At 37.2% G+C, this 22,731-nt stretch overlaps 1 protein-coding gene across 2 annotated transcripts in view; it reads right to left on the reverse strand.

Annotated features, from left to right (window-relative positions):
- Positions 1-22,731, reverse strand: part of AKAP6 (A-kinase anchoring protein 6) — a 499,176-nt gene that overhangs the window by 67,905 nt on the left and 408,540 nt on the right. For both annotated transcript variants that reach the window (XM_060096326.1, XM_060096325.1), the window contains exon 12: positions 22,073-22,297. In XM_060096326.1, coding sequence (XP_059952309.1) covers positions 22,073-22,297 — 225 coding nt within the window. The remainder of the gene's footprint in view (positions 1-22,072; positions 22,298-22,731) is intronic.

Consider the following 22,731-nt stretch of genomic DNA (forward strand, 5'->3'; position numbering starts at 1 on the left):
CCTGGTGGTCCAGTGGTTAGGACTCCATGCGTCCACTGCTGAGGGTCTGGTTCAATCTCCGGTCAGGGAACTAAGACCCCACAAGCCACGCGGCATGGCCAAAAAATAAATAAATAAAATAAAAATAAAACTTTAAAAAATATGAAAAAAAAAAAGGAAAAAGAGTTTCCAACCTGGAATTGTGAAGGAGTAATTCAAAACAGCCAAAAAAATTAAAACACCTCAAGTGAGGTAGGAATGACAACTTGCATATTTTAAAGAAAATATGGACAAAAGACATCTTCATATTTTACCTGATTCCAAACTTAAAAGATGTCAGCCAATATAGGAACTCAGCTCAGTTGCAAACTCTGGGACTTAATCTATATTGGAGCTAAATATTCTATAAGCATGCAGTGAAGTGCAAAAAATAGCAATTGAAAAACGACATGATTAAATGGCACGACATGCAATCATTTGCTCTCAATTATATCAATGTATCTTCTTCATTTCTAGGAGTCAGGCAGAAATATTGTTTTTTAAATGCCTCTATCAAATTGGTCACCAATAATAAAATAGATGAGAGTCCTAATAAGCTCATTTACATACCATACATCATACAGTACAAAACTATTCTCTCCAAACAGTTTTGCTCACAGATTTGTCTCCTGGTTGTCATGAGTCTTTGCTACATTAGCAGATTTTAAAAGCGTAATACTGCCTTCAGGACCATTTGTAGAAAAACATTTATGAAACTTTTCTAGTTAACCCTTGGCAGGATCCTTATTGCTAATTATGGAAAAGGTACTGATATAATATCTTGGCTGTCACATTGTATTATGGTGACGGTAGAAGCAGAATCTAGGTCTGACATTTTGGAAATACCATCTAACTGCAAGTCAGAAACAGAGAATGACAGTTCTAAGTAGATTATAACTTCTTGCAAAATAACAAACTGGTTTATTTAATGTAAAAGCTGGATTTTAAAAATAGCAGTAAAGGCCCCTGAATTGATTCACCAAGCACATCTCTATCAGCTCCTTGAAGAGGGTCTGGGATGTGTGCCAAAATACTTTTTAAATTGTACATGACAGTATAAATCTAGATTCTAACACTAAATGATTTATTTTAACCATTTAAAATCAAAATAGTTTCAGCGAACACTTTCATTTTTTAAGAAAAATCATCTACCCTCTGTTCACCTAGGCAGCAGATAAGTGAGGTGTCATCTTTACCTCCAGGCCTAATTAGCCTGACCTTTGACCTAGAAAAAGATCTTACTTGTTCTTGCAATCTAGTATCCTCACCGATCAAGTTGAATCATTAAGGGCCACCAGGACTACTAATACTACAAATTCTTGGACACTCTTCAATGAATGGTGTCATCAAGGGAAAAACTAAACATTCTTTTAATACACTCATATTTATGTTTTAATTCTTTTGTACCTTCATCTGTTCAAAAAACATTAATTATATTTGGAAAGGAGTATTTCTATTCCTCTTAGCTACTTTTTAGCTGTAGACCAAAATTAATAACCATTCTAAAAATGAAGACCCTCACTGTGTTATTCCATGAAAGCTGCTGTTAGCCCTGTGTGGCATTCTTTAATTTCTTTGTGACTTACCCTACACTAGGTTAAGTACTTTTAAACATGTTTGTTTTTAAGAATCAAGCTCAGTGGTCATGTGCTTAGTTCATATTCACATGTAATTAGTAATATGTTATATACTTCCTTTTCTAAATTAAAAACACGATTAAAATTCCAGACATACAAAACAATATGAAGACTACGATACTCTAAAGAAAACTGTAATAGCTTACAGATTGCTTGTATCATTACTAAAATGCTGGTATCTATTACAGAGTCTCCCTGGAATAAAGAATGCACTTTAAAAACATGTCCATTATTGTTAAGATGCTAAACTAGTCTGCAATTACAGAAAGGTAACTTTTAGCAATAAGGGGGAAAGGGTGCTGGATATAAATGCAACTTAGCCATTATACTATACCTTTTCTTAAAATCCCACAATCAGTCTTTTCATAAGCAGATGAGGCATTAATTGCCATTTATTTTTAAATTATTATATTTTGAAATCTTTTTACAATACCCACTGTGCTTTTTAACTCTTACTGATTCCATTCAAAGTAATTCTGGAGGGGACTTCCCTGGTGGTCCAGTGGTTAAGAATCAGCTTCCAGTGCAGGGGACACAGGTTCAATCCCTGCTTGGGAAACTAAGATCCCACATGCCACTGCGGGGCAACTAAGCCCACACACGGCAACTACTGAGCCCACACGCCACAACTAGAGAGAGAAGCCTGCGTGCCACAACAAAGACCACCGCACGCCACAATGAAAGATCCCACATGCCGCAGCTAAAACCCAATGCAGCCAAAAATAAATAAATATTTTTTAAAAACAAGTAATTCTGGAGAATGAATGAAGGTGATTTTCTTCTCTGGATTATTTGTGGATCCCAACTACCTGAACTCATCTGTGAGTTCAGATGAAAGAAGAACCATCATAAAGACAACACCTGGGAGATGAAATAGCATTAAGAAGGAAAGCAAGAGAACACGGGAGCCAGGATGACACAAAAGGAATTCCCAGGGATAATGTGGAACACAGAGGAGAGGACAGATTGTTGGACTAATTTGTTTCATGAATCACTCAACTCTGCTGCGTGGTATTTTCTAACTCTCTCATCCATACACAGTTGACTATTCTTCACCCGCCTCCTCCATCAAACCGTATTTTTCCAGACTTATCTCTGGCTAACTTACTTGTTATTTCCTATGAAGCCACTCCTGGAACTCATCACAAAGCTCATAGCGTTACTTGAAGTATAACAGCTAGGAATTGGTATTTTAGGGAAGTATTACTGTTATTCAAGAATCCTACAGATGGGAAGTAAATGAATTCAAGAACTCTAGGGACACAGCAAGAATGCAGGAAGAAAGTTAGGCTGTGGGGAATAACACCACTAAAAAAGAGGAAAATGATACTAAGGACAGAAAGTCAATATTAGAAAGACGCTTCTGTTTTTTTCATTTATTCTTCCCTGACCTGGAAGAGGCTGAGGTATAGCCAGCTCTATAAACTTCATATTTCTGATTTTATTTTCATAGCACCTAAAATAAACAGGACATTTTCCTGTGGGTCTGGACCATTGGGAATTTGCTTCTTAGCTCTTTCCTTTGCTTTTGGGGTGGAAGCCCAGGGCAATTCAACTCCTTTTTTGCTAGTTTTCAGTATTCCCAGATGTGCAGTAATACTAACCACACTCTCAGGTTAGTAAACTTCTCTTAGAAGTTTAACTAATATATAACGGCAGAACACTCTTTAACTGTTATATCAGGTAGTAGAGAGATGCTGACTAAATATTAGCCAACTGGTAAATTGCTCTGATGATTACTTAGCTCAAAGCAATATTCCACAACCTTGTGAAAAGGAAATGTAATAAGAACTTCATTCTTTAAACACTCCCATAGCTTAAACAAAGCAGAGGTCCAGGAGAAATTTTTGAGAGCAGTTTCTTGAAAAAGCTAATTTTCCTTTTAGAAGAACATGTTTTCTTTTCTTTTGAGAAAAGACGCCGCACCCCTCTCCTGCCTGTTCCCCAAAACAAGATTCAATACACTGGGGGGAAGTCCTCTCGTTAAACTCCTTCATCTGGCAGCAAGGTAGAACATAAGTCATCTAAGCATAAAGGTATTTTAATTGAACATCTGAGAAGCAACTTGGATTGAGGGAGGGAAAGAAACACAACTTAGGGCCTTTACCTAGTTTGGCAATAATTAGTTACGTGATCTCAAGTAAATGATGTAACATTTATGTGCCCTCAATACCCCTTCTCTAAAATGCAATGATTCTTTAGCCTTTACCATCTTCTGGCATCAGATTATTACATAACTTTATTTTGTTATGAGACAGGAAAAATATCATATGGCGGTCTGAGATGGTCTTTTAAAAAATAATAAAACATGGAATATCTCTCAAATCAGTTGCAAGATGATTCTTACCCTCTCTGATAAACTTTGAGGAGTGATAGGGTACTAGTTTCACTTTATCTTTATCATTCTTATTCATTTTCCTTTTCACTGGCCTGAACTGTGGGTAACTGCTCTAACTGGACAAGTGTGTTGTTGCAATCGTTTACATGAAACAACCTTGCTTGGCCTCAGATTCTTCTCATGTCTTGGTCATGTTCTAACATCCTCAAAGTCTAACTCCAAATATCTTTATAGTGAGAACCACATGCCTAAGCAAAGCACACAAGACTGAAAATTTAACTTCTATTGCTGCTTTTGTAAAGCTTTGAAGTCTGTTGCACCAGTGTTTTATAGAGAGTTAGTATGGCATGGTTGAATGGATCCATTGGTTCTCTTGCTGGTGGTCTTGGCTTACAGATAAAGGAGTGAATTGGTCTTGAAACGTCCCTCCAAATCCTAAAAGTCACTTCTCCTGTCATGACTGAGGGGCAATAAAGGATATTTTTTAGAAAATGAGGAGAGCATATGGGGAAGGAGGAACCTATCGCCTGTCCTGTGCTTCGCAAATGAGCTTCTAACACCAGACCTGTCATTCTGGTTTCACACTTATCTTCATGACATTACATTGAAAAAGAAAGAAAAATATCCTTGGGGAAGAAAATATTATATTTTAAGTGTACAGGGTATAAGTTAGGATTTAATCAATGGTTTAGAGTATCAGTAAAATTAAGAGAGATAAGTTAGGCCATTTTTTTTCCAGATAGGAATAATAATTTATGCCTCTGCCCTACCTTAGAGAGGTTTTTGGGAGGATTAATGAGCTAATGTCTGTAAAGCTCCTTAAGCTCCTCATATGGAGGTACAACATAAACACAAGGTGAAAAATGATAGCAAATTCCATACTGAGTTGAACTCCTGAGAGTAAGACCCCTGAAATGAGAAGATGCAGGGTCAGCATGGTTAGGCTCTGAGTTCCAATGCCAGAAGAGCCTTGGTTTGTTGTCATATCTATTTTTAACACTGTTTAAAATAGTACTTCATAGTATTAGTAAGCATTTCTACATTTCCTATTGATCACAATGTCCCTTGTGATGATCAATTTTAATTTCTATTCATCAAATGATAGGCTTATTATCTCTATTTTATAGAGGAAAAATCAAGATGTGAAAATTGCAAAGGCATCAGTGATGACTCACATAAAATCATCGGTTTGGTATTATTGGACTATAGCCTGGGTTAGGATTCAGGAGATATGGGCTGCCATCTGGCTCTGGTTGTATGGTCCTGGGTGAGTCACTTAATTTATCAGAGACTTGGTTTTCTCTTCTTTGGAATAAGGAGGTTGAGCTAGCCAAATGACCTCAAATACCATCTTGTGATGAAATTCTACAATCTGCTAAGTACTTCTTTAGTATCTAGCAACTCTAAGGCATTGTCTTTGTTACTGTGAAGGGCGTGCAAAAAATGACAACTTCAAGATAGTTCCTACTCCTGGATGGACCTAGAGATTATCATACTAAGTGAAGTAAGCCAGACAAAGACAAATATCATATGATATCGTTTATATGTGGAATCTAAAAAAATGATACAAATGAACTTATTTACAAAACAGAAACAGACTCACAAACATAGAAAACAATCTTATGGTTACCAAAGGGGAAATGGGGGGAGGGATAAATTAGGAGTTTGGGATTAACAGATACATACTACTATATATAAAATAGATAACCAACAAGGACCCACTGTATGGCACAGGGAACTATACTCAATATTTTGTAATAACCTATAAGGGAAAAGAATCTGAAAAAGAATATATATATATATACTATATATATAGTATATATATATATATATACTATATATATAGTATATATATATATATATATATATACGTAACTGAATCACTTTGCTGTACACCTGAAATTAGAACAGCATTGTAAATCAACTATACTTCAATAAAAATTTTAAAAAATATATAGTTCCTAGTCTTAACAAGTTTATATACTTAAAATAACAATGAAATATCACTATGCACCTATTAGAATGGCCAAAATTTGGAACACACAACACCAAATGCTGGCAAGGTTAGGGAGAAACAGGAGGTCTCATTCATTGCTGGTAGGAATGCAAAATGGTACCAACACTTTGGGAGACAGTTTGGGAATTTCACAAAACTGAACACACTCTTACCATATAATCCAGCAATCGCACTCCTTGGTATTTACCCAAAGGAGTTGAAAAGTTATGTTCACACAAGAACCTGCATATGGATATTTATAGCAGCTTAATTCATAATTACCGAAACTTGGAAGCAACCAAGATGTCTTTTAGTAGGTGAATGAATTAGTAAACTGTGGTACCTCCAGACAGTGGAATATTACTCAGTGTTAAAAAGAAATGACTTATTAAGCCATGAAAAGATGTGGAGGAATCTTAAATGCATATTACTAAGTGATAGAAGCCAATCTGAAAGGGCTACATACTATAATTCCAAACACATGACATTCTGGAAAAGGCAAAACTATGGGGAGTAAAAAGACCAGAAGTTGCCAGGGGTTGGGGTGGTGAGTGCGGGATGATGAATGAATAGGCAGAGTACAGAGGATTTTTAGGTCAGTGAAATACTAGGCATGATGATGGACACGTCATTATACATTTGTCCAAACCCACAGAATGTACAAACCAAGAGTGAAGGGTAACATAAACTATGGATGCTGGGTGTATGATGTGTCAATATAGGCTCATCAATATGTATTGAATAGGACTTTCAAAAGGAGGGAACTAAACATATAAAGAACTTATGATAATCAAATAGTACGAAAAACTTTCCTGATCTAAAGCAGGGTTTAAGTTCTCAAAATCAATTAGGACTCACCAAGTTCCCAGCAAAAGAAATAAAGAGACTAACACCCAGTCACACACAAATGAAAAACAAAGTTCTATGTGGCAACAAAAATTAGACTTCTTTTTTGGCATCTCCAAATGCCAAAAGAATCATTAGCAGTTTTGATGGCAAAAGGTTATACTCCCCATAACAAAGTTTTCTGTTCAGCAAGCTATTGTTTATATGTGAGGTCAAGAAATAATACATTTTCAGGGCCTCCCTGGTGGCGCAAGTGGTTGAGAGTCCGCCTGCCAATGCAGGGGATACGGGTTCGTGCCCCGGTCTGGGAGGATCCCATATGCCGCGGAGCGGCTGGGCCCGTGAGCCATGGCCGCTGAGCCTGCGCGTCCGGAGCCTGTGCTCCGCAACGGGGGAGGCCACAACAGTGAGAGGCCCGCATACCGAAAAAAAAAAAAAAAAAAATACATTTTCAGACATGCAATGATTTGGAGAATATACCAGGAAAGTACTTTTTCTATAAAAATTATTAGAAGACAATCCAATAGTCAGTAGTAAGAATAATTTTTTTAAATGGAAAACCATGGTATAAAAAATTATGTTGAGGAATAAAAAATATATAAAGAATTAATTCTGAATTATTTTTCATATTCTTATAAAATAAATGCAAATGTCAAAAGAAACTATTGAAAGTATGAGAAAGAATGGGATTATATTAATAAAATAATAATAATATTAGCTGCACCAATAATTAACTGGCATATTTCTTTCTACTTTTAAATCAACCAAGTCCTGATGAAACAAAACATGTTACCTGTGCCACCATCCTGACTGAAATTCATAGCTAGGAAGACCTTTTCATTTACATTTTATACAACATCTCTATTCAAATTATAAAGACACTATAATGTTAGAAAGGAAATGGGTATGAAGAGAAAGCTATCATGGTGCCAAAGGCAACAACATTGCAACTTTGGTTCAAAAGATGCCTTTGTCCTTCTGAAGCATCATTTTCAATGAAGTAAACATGAATCCTGGCATATAAAGTTGATTATATACCAGAAATTTTGTGCCAAACCAAAAGTATTGTTTAGAGGAATTAAACAGCATCTACAATTGAATACATTTACTGATAGAAAAAGATGGCTAGTACAGAATCACAGAATGCTAGAGTTGAATTCTGTCAATCCAAGAGTCTAAATTTACAAATAAAAAATATCAGGCAAAGAGAAGAGAAATTATTTGCTGAGATTACACAGCTGAAAATCCTAGATCATAATGTTGCCAACTAACAGAACCTAGTGAGAGATATTCAATAAATACCATTAATTAGTTAAATATAAAAGAATGATGTGGTAAAATTACAGAAAAATGACAGACAATTCAATATGAACACTGAAAAAAAAGATTTGTTTGTTTCCTTAATTTATGGTCTAATTTTGTGTGTGTGTGCATGTGTGTGTGTGTGTGGTATACATGTATCTGTATAGAGCAATAATCTGTGAGAAATATGATGAAGCTATAAAGGGGTGTTTACAAAAGAGAGTCAGGGAGACAGAAAGTAGGGAAGAAAATGTCCTCCAAGTGTTACCACCTTGCTCAAAAGCTGTAAAGCAGCCTAATGTGGAGACCCACTTTGATAATCTGGTACCTAGTTTTCTGCACCCCAGAAAAGCTGTCCAATCCACAGGTCAAAGGGCAAACTTAGGAGGTCTACTATCTCCTTTTTTTCTAGTCTTGAGAGGAAAACAATTCTCTTGTGGTCTGACCTAGGTAGTAATAGGCCAATGATCCAACTAACAGATAGTTCAGTTCTTAAAGATCCTACAACTAATCCTGAAGTAATTGAAGCCCATGGAATTTTCCCTGATTACTATTTATCATTTACTTTATCCATTTGCCCTACTGTGTTACAAATAAATGCTTTTTTAAAAGGACAAGCTTATGCTATAGTAATTATAATGCTGATAGCATTATAATGCTGAGTTCTCACTAGGTAGGCTCCATTTTAAGGAGCTGTCATATATATTATCTCATTTAATACTCATAGCCACTCTATGAGGTAAGTGTTATTACTATGCCTATTTTTATGATGAGAAACCTGGGGCTTTAAGAAAAATCATGGATTAGAAATAGGTAGAGACAGGATAAACTCAAGCGTCTTGAACCTACAGGCTTAAGCTTCTACATTATGGTGGATCAGATTCACTGCTTCAATCTACATGAAGAGCATGGAGACATCTTTGCAATTCCGTACTCCCAGTTTCTTCCTAATTTGAGCTTATTATCAATTAAAATAACATTTAAATAATGTTAAGAAATCAAGTAAGAATAGAAATATTCATCACTGTGGTTTCAGAGCCTAAATGCAGTTCTGTCTGGTTTTTGAGGCAGCAGTGAAGTAAGGATGGGTGACCTCTCTCTGTCATCTTTCTAGATTAGCAGTGCAGCCTTTAACTTCCATGAATCTGGTTTACCTGAGAGCAGTAATACAAACGACACATATGACATGAGCATATGGCTACCTCTATGAATCCTCAATTCAGGGGCAGATTGCCCCACTTCAGGAATCATTCAGCATCTTCTAGAAAAAGGTGTACTCAGAAAGAATTAGGCCTTTGTTACTCCATTTTCTTTTACTTTAGAAGGCTTACAACGGGACTGCCTATAAAAATTTCCTGTGGGTCTTCCCACTACCCCCAGATGGTACTGTGAATAACATTTATTTAAATCTATCTTTGAATTTCAACCTTAACCCAGCCAGTTTTTTTCTTTACAAGGCAGCTCTAGATTGTATCCAATTACTCAAAATTACTTCCAAAGAAGTGTTAGGCAATGGATTTTTTTATATACAGTGGGGAAAATATCTAATAAAAGCTGATTTCAGTACTTACTTTTTGATGAACATACATGGTTAATATAATAGCTTTTTAAAAAAATGTATTTAAGACACATTGAAAGGATTAAATCCTGTCTGATATCTGTTGATTTTGAAAGCATTTTACACGCTTTTGTTACAGCCAGATTGAATTACTGTAATTCTTTGTTTGCAGCTTTGCCAACAGCATCATTACCAAGTTTGTATGGCTCCAGGACACAGCAGCAGAGATGATCCTGGACCTGTAGGAACCATGGCCTCCTCTCTCATATCTCAAAACTTCCAACATATTCTCTTCTGTCTTTCAACCTTATCTCCTTAAAAATGCAGGTTTTGAAGGACATAGGACATGTGATTATTTATGGTGCCATTTGAGATTGATTATAGTGGACATGGGAAATTCCCTCTAAATGTCTTGGCTAGATTGGTTCTATTTTTATTTCTGGAAATCACACAGTGAGATTTGGGAAAATACTTCTTAAAGCATGTGAACTGTGTTTAGCTCTTTTATTTATCTATTTTGTAAAAGTATATCAGTGATATTCCCTTTCAGAGTAATTACTTAGTAATGCTGCATACCTCATAGTTAATTTGAAATCCTGTTAAAGACCCTACTCTAAAATTTTTAATGTCCAAGGTTTAAAACATTGACTTGCTGACTTCCTCTATTGAGGGGGGTGGTGGTCACCAAGAAGATATGACTATCAGTTTGACCTTCAAGCTGAACCCGGGCAACTGGACTCCTCTTCTCCTCCCCTGTCCTTGGAATGTGTGTTCTGCTTGCCTTCCCTGCCATCAGAAGCTGCCCCAAGGATACAGCCTTGAGATAACAGTGTGGTGGTGAGACTATCTGGACTGTGTACATGACTGAACCCAGTTCAGGCCTCTATATAAACCTTTAAGATTCTGGAGGTGGGGAAATTTCTTGTCTTGTGTCTGCCCATGACAAGCCTCCTAAGTTCCCTTTCCTATTAAACCTGCCACCTACCAATCTGGAGTGGTCTGCCTCTTTCTTCAGTCTCTTCCTGCCCTCTGTTTGTGACGGTTGGTTTCAGGTTATACCTGGGAAGCTCCTGAGGAGGTTACAACCCAACGTCCTCTAGATGGCTATCCAAGGAATCAGAAAAGGGATGAGGAACAATAGAGTAAGTTATGAGTTAACATCTTTTTCTCTTTCCAGAAAATAGATCTTTGACCCAAGGACTACTGAGTCTACAAAGTAGTGGCAGATTCTGAAAGACTTTCTAGACCTGACTATCGGCTCTATCACTTATTAACTGTATGAACTTCAGTAACTTCAATTTTCCCTGCCTCAGTTTTCTCATCCATAAGTAGGGGATAATAAACCAGCTGCCTCAAGATGGTGATGAGGATTAAATAAGTGAATAGAGAAACTTAGAAACTGTGACTCACATCTAATGAGCACTCAATAAGTACTGGTTGTCACTATTACAATTATTAAAAGAATGTTTTCTTCCTCCTAATGCAATTCTTGCATGGCCTCCTTTCCTTAAAGGAGATGTAGATGGTACCCATTCCCATGTTTATGATAATTTTTGTAATCTAGAGCAGGGTCAGAAAACTAAGGTCTGCTAGCCACTGCCGGCTCTTGTAAATAGTTCTGTAAATTAGTTTTATTAAACACACAATATTTATTCATTTACATATTCTCTGTGGCTGCTTTTACACTATAACAGCAGAGCTGAATAACTGCGACAGAGATTGTATTACCTGCTTTTTATAGAAAATGTTGCCAACCGTTGATTTAGAGTAAAACAAGGTTTCAATGTTTACCAAAGGGTCAGCAAATGACAGAATGGGAGAATACTAAAATTTCAACCCAAAGACTATGGTTTCGCTCTGTCTCTGCTGCTGGTTGCTGTGTGAATTCAAACAAGTCACATTAACTTTCCATATCTCAAGTTCTTCATTCATGAAAATAAATAAAAACACATATAAGAAGGTGACCACAGGGCCTCCCTGGTGGCGCAGTGGTTAAGAGTCCGCCTGCCGATGCAGGGGATACGGGTTCGTGCCCCGGTCTGGGAGGATCCCATATGCCGCGGAGCGGCTGGGCCCGTGAGCCATGGCCGCTGGGCCTGCGCATCCGGAGCCTGTGCTCCGCAACGGGAGAGGCCACAACAGTGAGAGGCCCGCATACAGCAAAAAGAAAAAAAAAAAAAAAAAAAAAAAAAAGAAGGTGACCACAATTTTCAACTTATATAATTAGGGTAAGGTTTAAATATAATAACATGCAAAAAGTGCTTGGTCAAATTTCTTTTTTTTTTAATTTAATTTTTTTAATACAGCAGGTACTTATTAGTTATCTATTTTATACATATTAATGTATATATGTCAACCCCAATCTCCCAATTCATCCCCATGCCCCACCCCCCGCTTTCCTCCCTTGGTGTCCATAGTTTGTCCATAGCCACATCTGTGACTCTATTTCTGCCTTGCTAACTGGTTCATCTGTACCATTTTTCTAGATTTCACATATATGTGTTAATATATGATATTTGTTTTTCTTTTTCTGATTTACTTCACTCTGTATATCCGTCTCTAGGTCCATCCATGTGTCTACAAATAACCCAATATCGTTCCTTTTAATGGCTGAGTAATGTTCCATTGTATATATATACCACATCTTCTTTATCCATTCATCTGTCAATGGGCATTTAGGTTGTTTCCATGACCTGGCTATTGTAAATACTGCTGCAGTGAACACTGGGGTGCATGTGTCTTTTTGAATTATGGTTTTCTCTGGGTATATGCCCAGTAGTGGGATTGCTGGGTCATATGGTAATTCTATTTTTAGTTTTTGAAGGAACCTCCATACTGTTCTCCGTAGTGGCTGTATGAATTTACATTCCCACCAACAGTACAGGAGGGTTCCCTTTTCTCCACACCCTCTCTGGTATTTGTTTTTTGTAGATTTTCTGATGATGCCGATTCTGACCGGTGTGAGGTGATAACCCATTGGAGTTTTGATTTGCATTTCTCTACTAATTAGTGATGTTGAGCAGCTTTTCATGTGCCTCTTGGCCATCTGTATGTCTTCTTTGGATAAATGTCTATTTAGGTCTTCTGCCCAATTTTTGATTGGATTGTTTGTTTTTTTAATATTGAGCTGCAAGGGCTGTTTATATATTTTGGAGATGAATCCTTCGTCTATTGAATTCATTTGCAAATATTTTCTCCCATTCTGAGTGTTGTCTTTTCATCTTGTTTATGGTTTCCTTTGATGTGCAAAAGCTTTTAGTTTCATTAGGTCCCATTTGTTTATTTTTGTTTTTATTTCCATTACTCTAGGAGGTGGGTCAAAAAAGATCTTGCTGTGATTTATGTCAAAGAGTGTTTGTTCTTCCTATGTTTTCCTCTAAGAGTTTTATAGTGTTCAGTTTATATTTATGTCTTTAATCCATTTTGAGTTTATTTTTGTGTATGGTGTTAGGAAGTGTTCTAATTTCATCCTTTTACATGTAGCTGTCCAGTTTTCCCAGCACCACTTATTGAAGAGACTGTCTTTTCTCCATTGTCCATCCTTGCCTCCTTTGTCATTGATTAGTTGACCACAGGTGCATGGGTTTATCTCTGGGCTCTCTATCTTGTTCCACTAACGTATATTTCTGTTTTTGTGTCAGTACCATATTGTCTTGATTACTGTAGCTTTGTAGTACAGTCTGAAGTCAAGAAGTCTGATTCCTCCATCTGTTTTTTTCCCTCAAGATTGCTTTTGCTATTCAGGGTCTTTTGTGTCTCCATACAAATTTTAAGATTTCTTGTCCCAGTTCTGTAAAAAAATTTGATAGGGATTGCAATGAATCTGTAAATTGCTTTGGGTAGTATAGTCAGTTTCACAATATTGATACTTTCAATGCAAGAACATGGTGTATTTCTCCATCTGTTTCTGACACCTTTGATTCCTTTCATCAATGTCTCATAGTTTTCTGGGCACAGGTCCTTTACCTCCTTAGGTAGGTTTATACCTAGGTATTTTATTCTTTTTGTTGTAATGGTGAATGGGATTGTTTCCTTAATTTCTCTTTCTGATCTTTCATTGTTAGTGTATAGGAATGCAATAGATTTCTGTGCATTAATTTTGTATCCAGCTAATTCACCGAATTCATTGATTAGCTCTAGTAGTTTTCTGGTGGCATCTTTAGCATTCTCTTTGTATAGTATCATGTCATCTGCAAACAGTGACATTTTCACTTCTTCTTTTCCAATTTGTATTCCTTTTATTTCTTTTTCTACTCTGATTGCCATGGTTAGGACTTCCAAAACTATGTTGAATCATCATGGCGAGAGTGGACACCCTTGTCTTGTTCATAGAGGAAATGTTTTCAGTTTTTCACCATTGAGAATGATGTTGGCTGTGGGTGTGTCGTATATGGCCTTTATTATGTTGAGGTAGGTTCCCTCTATGCCCACTTTCTGGAGAGTTTTTCTCATAAATCGGTGTTGAATTTTGCCAAAAGCTTTTTCTGCATCTATTGAGATGATCACATGGTTTTTATTCTTCAATTTGTTAATATGGTGGATCACATTGATTGATTTGTGTATATTGAAAAATCCTTGCATCCCTGGGATAAATCTCACTTGATCATGGCGTATGATCCTTTTAATGTGTTGTTGGATTCTGTTTGCTAGTATTTTGTTGAGGATTTTTGCATCTATATTCATCAGTGATATTGGTCTGTAATTTTATTGTTTTGTAGTATCTTTGTCTGGTTTTGGTATCAGGGTTATGGTGGTCTCATAGAATGAGTTTGGGAGTGTTCCTTCCTCTGCAATTTTTGGAAGAGTTTGAGAAGGATGGGTGTTAGCTCTTCTCTAAATGTTTGATAGAATTCACCTGTGAAGCCATCTGGTCCTGGACTTTTGTTTGTTGGAACATTTTAAATCACAGTTTCCATTTCATTACTTGTGAATGGTCTGTTCATATTTTCTATTTCTTCCTGGTTCAGTCTTGGAAAGTTATACTTTTCTAAGAATTTGTCCATTTCTTCCAGGTTGTCCATTTTATTGGCATGGAGTTGCTTGTAGTAGTCTCTTATGATGCTTTGTATTTCTGTGGTGTCCATTGTTACTTCTTCTTTTTCATTTCTAATATTATTGATTTGAATCCTCTCCCTCCTTTTCTTGATGAGTCGGGCTAAAGGTTTATCAATTTTATCTTCTCAAAGAATCAACTTTTACTTTTATTGATCTTTGCTATCGTTTTCTTTGTTTCTATTTCATTTATTTCTGCTCTGATCTTTATGATTTCTTTCCTTCTGCTAACTTTGGGTTTTGTTTGTTTTTCTTTCTCTAGTTCCTTTAGGTGTAAGGTTAGATTGTTTATTTGACAGTTTTCTTGTTTCTTGAGGTAGGACTGTATTGCTATAAACTTCCCTCTTAGAACTGCTTTTGCTGCATCCCATAGGCTTTGGATCATCATCTTTTCATTGTTATTGGTCTCTAGGTATTTTCTGATTTCCTCTTTGTTTTCTTCAGTGATCTCTTGGTTATTTAGTAATGTATTGTTTAGCCTCCATGCATTTGTGTTTTTTATGTATTTTGCCCTGTAATTGATATCTAATCTCATAGCGTTGGGGTCAGAAAAGATGCTTGATATGATTTCAATTTTCTAAATTTACTGAGCCTTGATTTGTGACCCAAGATGTGATCTATCCTGGAGAATGTTCTGTGTGCATATGAGAAGAAAGTGTAATCTGCTGTTTTCAGATGGAATGTCCTATAAATATCAATTAAATCTATCTGGTCTATCGTGTCATTTAAAGCTTGTGTTTCCTTATTAATTTTCTGTCTGGATGATCTGTCCATTGGTATAAGTGAGGTGTTAAAGTCCCCCACTATTATTGTGTTACTGTCGATTTCCTCTCTTATAGCTGTTAGCAGTTGCCTTATGTATTGAGGTGCTCCTATGTTGGGTGCATATATACTTATAATTGTTATGTCTTCTTCTTGGATTTATCCCTTGTTAATTATGTACTGCCCTTCCTTGTCTCTTGTAACCTTCTTTATTTTAAAGTCTATTTTATCTGATATGAGTATTGCTATTCCAGCTTTCTTTTGATTTCCATTTGCATGGAATATCTTTTTCCATCCCCTCACTTTCAGTCTATATGTGCCCCTAGGTCTGAAGTGAGTCTCTTGTAGACAGCATATATATGGATCTTGTGTCTGTATCCATTTAGCGAGCCTGTGTGTTTTGGTTGGAGCATTTAATCCATTCACATTTAAGGTAATTATCGATACGTATGTTCCCATTACCGTTTTTTTAATTGTTTTGGGTTTGTTTTTGTAGGTCCTTTTCTTCTCTTGTGTTTCCCACTTAGAGAAGTTTCTTTAGCATTTGTTGTAGAGCTGGTTTGGTGGTGCTGAATTCTCTTAGCTTTTGCTTGTCTGTAAAGCTTTTGATTTCTCCGTCGAATCTGAATAAGATCCTGGCTGGGTAGAATAATCTTGGTTGTAGGTTCTTCCTTTGCATCACTTTAAATATATCATGCCACTCCTTTCTGGCTTGTAGAGTTTCTGCTGAGAAATTAGCTGTTAACCTTATGGGAGTTCCGTTGTATGCTCTTTGTCATTTTTCCCTTGTTGCTTTTAATAATTTTTCTTTGTCTTTTTTTTTCTTTGTCAATTTGATTACTATGTGTCTTGGCATGTTTGTTCTTGCGTTTGTCCTGCCTGGGACTCTCTGAGTTTCCTGGACTTGGGTGGCTATTTCCTTTCACATGTTAGGGAAGTTTTTGATTATAATCTCTTCAAATATTTTCTTGGGTCCTTTTGCTCTCTTTTCTCCTTCTGGGACCCCTATAATGCGAATGTTGGTGCGTTTAATGTTGTTCCAGAGGTCTCTTAGGCTGTCTTCATTTTTTTTCATTCTTTTTTCTTTATTCTGTTCCATGGCAGTGAATTGCACCATTCTGTCTTCCAGGTCACTTATCTGTTCTTCTGCCTCAGTTATTCTGCTATTGATTCCTTCTAGTGTATTTTTCATTTCAGTTATTGTATTGTTCATCTCTGTTTGTTTGTTCTTTAATTCTTCCAGGTCTTTGTTAAACATTTCTTGCATCTTCTCAATCTTTGCCTCCATTCTTTTTCCGAGGTCCTGGATCATTTTCACTATCATTATTCTGAAGTCTTTTTCTGGAAGATTGCCTATCTCCACTTTATTTAGTTGTTTTTCTGTGGTTTTATCTTGTTCCTTCATCTGGTACGTAGCCCTCTGCCTTTTCATCTTGTCTATCTTTCTGTGAATGTGTTTTTTGTTCCACAGGTTGCAGGATTGTAGTTCTTCTTGCTTCTGCTGTCTGCCCTCTGGTGGATGAGGCTATCTAAGAGGCTTGTGTAAGTTTCCTGATGGAAGGGACTGGTGGTGGGCAGAGCTGGGTGTTGCTCTGGTGGGCAGAGCTCAGTAAAACTTTAATCTGCTTGTCTGCTGATGGGTGGCACTGAGTTCCCTCCCTGTTGGTTATTTGGCCTGAGGCGACCCAGCACTGGAGGCTACAGGCTCTTTGGTGAGGCTAATGGTGGACTCCAGGAGGGCTCACACCATGGAGTACTTCCCAGAACTCCCGTTGCCAGTGTCCTTGCCCCCATGGTGAGCCACAGCCTCTCCCCACCTCTGCAGGAGACCCTCCAACAGTAGCAGGTAAGTCTGGTCCCGTCTCCTGTGGGGTCGCTGCTCCTTCCCCTGGGTCCCAATGCGCATACTACTTTGTGTGTGCCCTTCAAGAGTGGAGTCTCTATTTCCCCCAGTCCTGCCGAAGTCCTGCAATCAAATTCCACTAGCCTTCAAAGTCTGATTCTCTGGGAATTCCCCCTCCTGTTGCCGGGCCCCCAAGTTGGGAAGCCTGACATGGGGCTCAGAAGCTTCACTCCTGTGGGTGGACTTCTGTGGTATAATTGTTCTCCAGTTTGTGAGTCACCCACCTAGCGGTTACGGGATTTGATTTTATCGTGATTGCGCCACTCCTACCATCTCATTGTGACTTCTCCTTTGTCTTCAGATGTGGGGTATCTTTTTTGGTGAGTTGCAGTGTCTTCCTGTCAATGATTGTTCAACACTTAGCTGTGATTCCAGTGCTCTCACAAGAGGGAGTGAGTGCATGTCCTTCTACTCCATCATTTTGAACCAATCAGTGTTTGGTCAAATTTAAATTGGTAAGCAGATTTGGTACATTAGTCATTGTGAAGGTTACCAAATCTATCCCATTCATTCTTCTTATGATAGAGCCTCTTGGCTGGTCTAAACTTGTCCTTCCCAGGCTGGTTCTGGGCCCAGTCCAGTGTGGCAGTCTCCTTTAGCTGGTAACCGATAATTTCTCCCCAATTTGAGTCTTCAGAATAATGAATTTTGTTATGGGATACAAGGAACATATGATTAAGTAATTATTTTCTTTTCTCTCTGAAGGATCATCATTAAAAAGTAATGCTTTCCAGCCAATTGCATTGAAGCTGCCCGTACACAGCTCTAAGGGGCCCTTTGCCAGCTGGCCTCATTAAATCTCTGATGTGCTCTCTGAGTTTTGTTGTCATGGTGTGTTCACTCTTGGACACTTTTGCATTTCTGTCCCAGGGCTCTTAGGTTCACACCTTCGTGTTTCTCCCATCCTGGGCTTTAACTCTTCCTTAGGTAGAATTTTGCCTCGTCTAATCCCACACTTATCACATTACTGTCTTAGAGAAAAAGAATATTTTCCACAATTGCTTTTTCTCTTTTTCTGAAAACTTAAGATCCTGGTCCTTTCTCTCATCCCAGACCAAACTCTGAGAAGGAAACAGTTGTGTCTATAAAGTGACAGATTTTCCTTTTTATATGCAGCACCCTCCCTCCCTGTTCTCCTGGGTAGTGCACTGTAGCTTATCTATCATTACTCTGGGTGTCATCTAAAGAAATTCATTCTATGAAAAGCCTGAGATTTTAGAGAATGGAGAATCATAAAGCTAAACCCTGTGGATAAAGCCTGTCTTCTGTGTTCTGTGTGACCAATGACAGCAGAAGACATTTGGGAACCCACAAGAGGCAGAACATGGCATAGAGTTTCTGACACATAAAGGTTCTTTAATAACTCTCTTATTTCAGTGGTTTTATCACTTAGAAAGGCAGATGTTATCTGTTTTCTGGATTTGTGGCGAGTAAAAAGTTTTTATTCTGCATATGCCTATTACCAGTTATGATTTTTGACATGTTATAAACATTATATTACAATATTATTGTGTTACAAACATTTGGTTTCATTCTTCCAATGAATGTGGTAATATACAGAACACTTAACTAATCATATACTAAGCACTAAAGAGTAAACAGCTCAGAAATATTCATAATTCTGGCTAGGAAAGACGTTTACTTCAACTGACACACAGAAAGCTTTCTTTAAAAAAAAAAAAAAAGTGCTGTCATGCTAGATCCACTTAGCTTATCCGATCAAACTCCTCAAGGCCAAAACTTTAGAAGGGACTACAGTTTCAGGTCATTCAGAAAAATCATCAGGGCTCCATATTCTCAAAAAGTTTAAAAAGTTTCCAATTTAAAAAGTGACACATAACACACCACTGTAAAGCAATTATACTCCAATAAAGATGTTAAAAAAATAAAATAATAAAATAAAAAGTGACACATGGCAAAGAAATTTACACTGATATTGTACAAAAATGTAAAATGAAAACACAAATATTTTCACCTCCCCAGATCTTTAATAGCTACAGCCATTTGCTATTCTGGCCAAATTGCTGAAGATTGTGACTAATAAACCTTCCACAAAGAAACAATGATATTTAGCTCTGTCCTGCTCTTCCCTTTGAGTCACCTGGCATGTAAGGGCATCCAGTAAATACCAATAAATACCAATTTTGCATAGTAGTTCAGAGAATGGGCTTTAGAGTCAGACAGTTCTGGATTTAAAACCTAATTCTACCACTCATTATATGTGGCCTTGGACACACAAAACTTAACCTCCATGTGCCTGTTTCCATATCTGCAAAATTGGGATCCTAATACCAACCTCATAAGTTGCTATTAGCATTATATGTATATACTCACAAAGGAATATTACACAATGTCAAAGTAAGTGAATTACAGCCATACGCAATGAGATGAATGAATCTTGGCATTATGATGTTAAATGAAAAAGAAGTCCTAAAGATAACATACAGCATGATTACCTTTTAATAAGGTTAAAAACAACTAAAATTAAAAATATTCCTTCTTCCTAGAGGAATGCAAGGAAATAAAGAACATGGGATTCAGGATCATGATTATCTTAGGTAAGGATTGCAGGGGATGGAATAGGGCTGGGAAAAACACATGATGAGGTGTACATCACCATCAAGATCCTGCCTGTTGTTTGGAGTAGGAAAGTCTCTATTTATTATCTTACTTTAAAAATAGCTAAATAAATAAGAGTCAGGCATAAATGTAGTGAGTTTAATGAATGGTGATACTGAAAACATAAACATGCTCTAAGGAAAAAATGTCTTTGAAGAAATAAAAGAGCAAAGAGCATGTGATAATCTCTGGTACTTTTGAAAGAAAAATTCTATGATTATTTTCAGGCACTAAGATGTACATGGTAAGTAATGAATTAGGGGTAGTGAATATTCCCTAGTGGCTACAAAGTATTTGTTAGCAAACGACTAGAACTCTTAGGAATTATTCAATGATTTGGAAGCCTAGAGATTTCTCTCTGTCTCTCTCTGTGTCTCTTAATCTCTTTTAAATTTGTTACAAGGACCTAGCTGAAGATAATGTTGATGACACTGTATAAGCCTAAAGCATAAAGCTAATGTCATTTGGCAGCACCCAATTATTATGTAACATCTTTGGGCTTATAATGTTGAGATTTCTATCCTTTATGAATGCACCATTACAAAAAGTAGAAATAATGATTTACATGTATGAACTCATAACCGCATAAGATAAATATTACTAGCATCCCATTTTATAGATGAAGAAACTGAGGCACCAGGGATCATACAAGAAATATGACCAAGGTCACACAACTGACTGGGGCCATTAACCAGTTCACTAAAGCTGCAATATAGATACTATAGAGAGAAAATAAATTTCACAACATCTAGCCTACTGATGACCGGGATGTTTTATATGGTACCTGTTAAGTTCAAACAACACAGAGGGAAATATCTGAAGACTCCATCTCCCTGCAATGGGGGGTTAGAGTGAAACAAGAGGAGGTCAAGTAACAAATCATCTGGATGTTAGATTTTAGATAGTGAAACCCATTTGCCTTGGCAAGAGACTTTTTAACTTCTGGTTTTAACTTCAACTCAGTGGTAGACAAGGAGTTCAAGTAAAACAATGTGTAGATGTGTAATGCAGACAGTTTACTGAGAAGTACTGTGGTCTTACCTTGGAGGGGGCCTCCTCTTGGGTTATGCAGGTGAGCAAGGGGGGCCTGTCTGTCTGGCAGAGGGAAGGTGAAGTACATGTGACTACATTCTCTGATATGTAGATTGCTGGAAGACTGCAGAGCAGAATGTGAGATGAATAAAACCTGGTCCTAGAAGGCTTTGGGAAGGAATAGTTGCTTGGTCTCAAGAAGTTCTTTCCTTCTTGATTCTCCCCTTTCTCCTCTTTCAGACCTGTTAAGCCAGCAAATTCATGTTTGCAACCCCTTAGGCTGACACCAGCCAGAGTTCAAATAATCACTGCATTTACAGGAGGGTTCAAGCAGTACAGGCTAGTGTGGCCAATGAGAACAAAGATTTCAATTTTAAACTGCTTTTGAAAAGATATTGAGTAAACCATGGGAACAAATGAGGGGAACACTTCTTCTTCATGATCATACAATGAACATGTACACAGCCATGTTGCTAAGTTTGACATTTTTCTATAGTGGAAAATACCTCTAATGTAGGAAACACTTTTATTTTATTTCTTCCTTCCATAAATAGTTGGTTCTCTCATATGTAAAAATTATGTTTCTTTTTGTTAGCATTAATGGTCTTATATTAAATCATGTGTTTTTATCATATCAATTTATGGAAGTATTTTTAGCCACATTATTTATAGAACATTTAGGTCTGCCTTTCAAAGTCCTCAGTAATCTTTAGTGTTTGCTGGTCTGCTTTTAATTTATCAAAGCCCCCTCCTTCAACAGGCATTGCACAAAACACACAAGCAGCAGAGATTTCCCCTATACAATGTGTATTTGATATGCTTAATGTTCATCTTTATACACACACAGTGGTTGGCATATAAGAAATGTGGAGGGTGCCTATAAATTCAAGGAAACATTTAAGTGCACAGTGATACATAGATACATGGGTATAATACTTTACGTACTTGATAAATATTTTATCCCTACCATAAAGAAAGCTTTTTATAAACTTTGATTGTTTTTTATTACCTTAAAGTATTGCAGTTGTTTCTCAGCATTCATTGTTCCTTCCTTTTCTTGTCTCAGACAGGAATTGAAGATGAAAAGCTCTGTATCTCTTAGCCACCCTTTCAGTTCTTTGATCCTGACCTCCAGCTGCCTTACCAGGCTTCCGCTTTCAGGAGAGAGCAGGTCACGTGCACCCGACCCACTGTGCCCTGCCATTGTGTCCTGGATCTTCTCTCCTAGGGTTTTCTAATGCATCAGATTAAAAACAAAAACAAAAACACCAACAGCAAAAAACAAAAACATTGATTAGTGTAGGTACCAAATACGTATCACAGTTTGGCTGGTGACAAGAGCCACCTGGAAGGTGTCTGCTGCACCTCCCACCTCACAACTGACATTCAGTTCAGATTAGCTCAATGTTCCATTTAGGATTCGATTCTCGAGCCATGGGTGTTGTTCTGACTACCACTGGAGGCTTACGAAGACGTCATTCACTTCTAATTTCCTCTAACAGAAAGGAGCTTTGACCCAAAAGTTCACCATGGTTACTGATAAAAACTCATTTCAATTCTCATGACAGGAGTTTACAGTAAAAATTCTCTGCATAAAATTTTCAGGAGGTAGAAGTTTGAGTTTAATCAATATACTAAGGAAGCCAAGAGTAGACTGTGCATGGAGAA

Source organism: Mesoplodon densirostris, chromosome 4, assembly GCF_025265405.1.
Source record: "Mesoplodon densirostris isolate mMesDen1 chromosome 4, mMesDen1 primary haplotype, whole genome shotgun sequence".
In the NCBI taxonomy this organism is placed as follows: domain Eukaryota; kingdom Metazoa; phylum Chordata; class Mammalia; order Artiodactyla; family Ziphiidae; genus Mesoplodon; species Mesoplodon densirostris.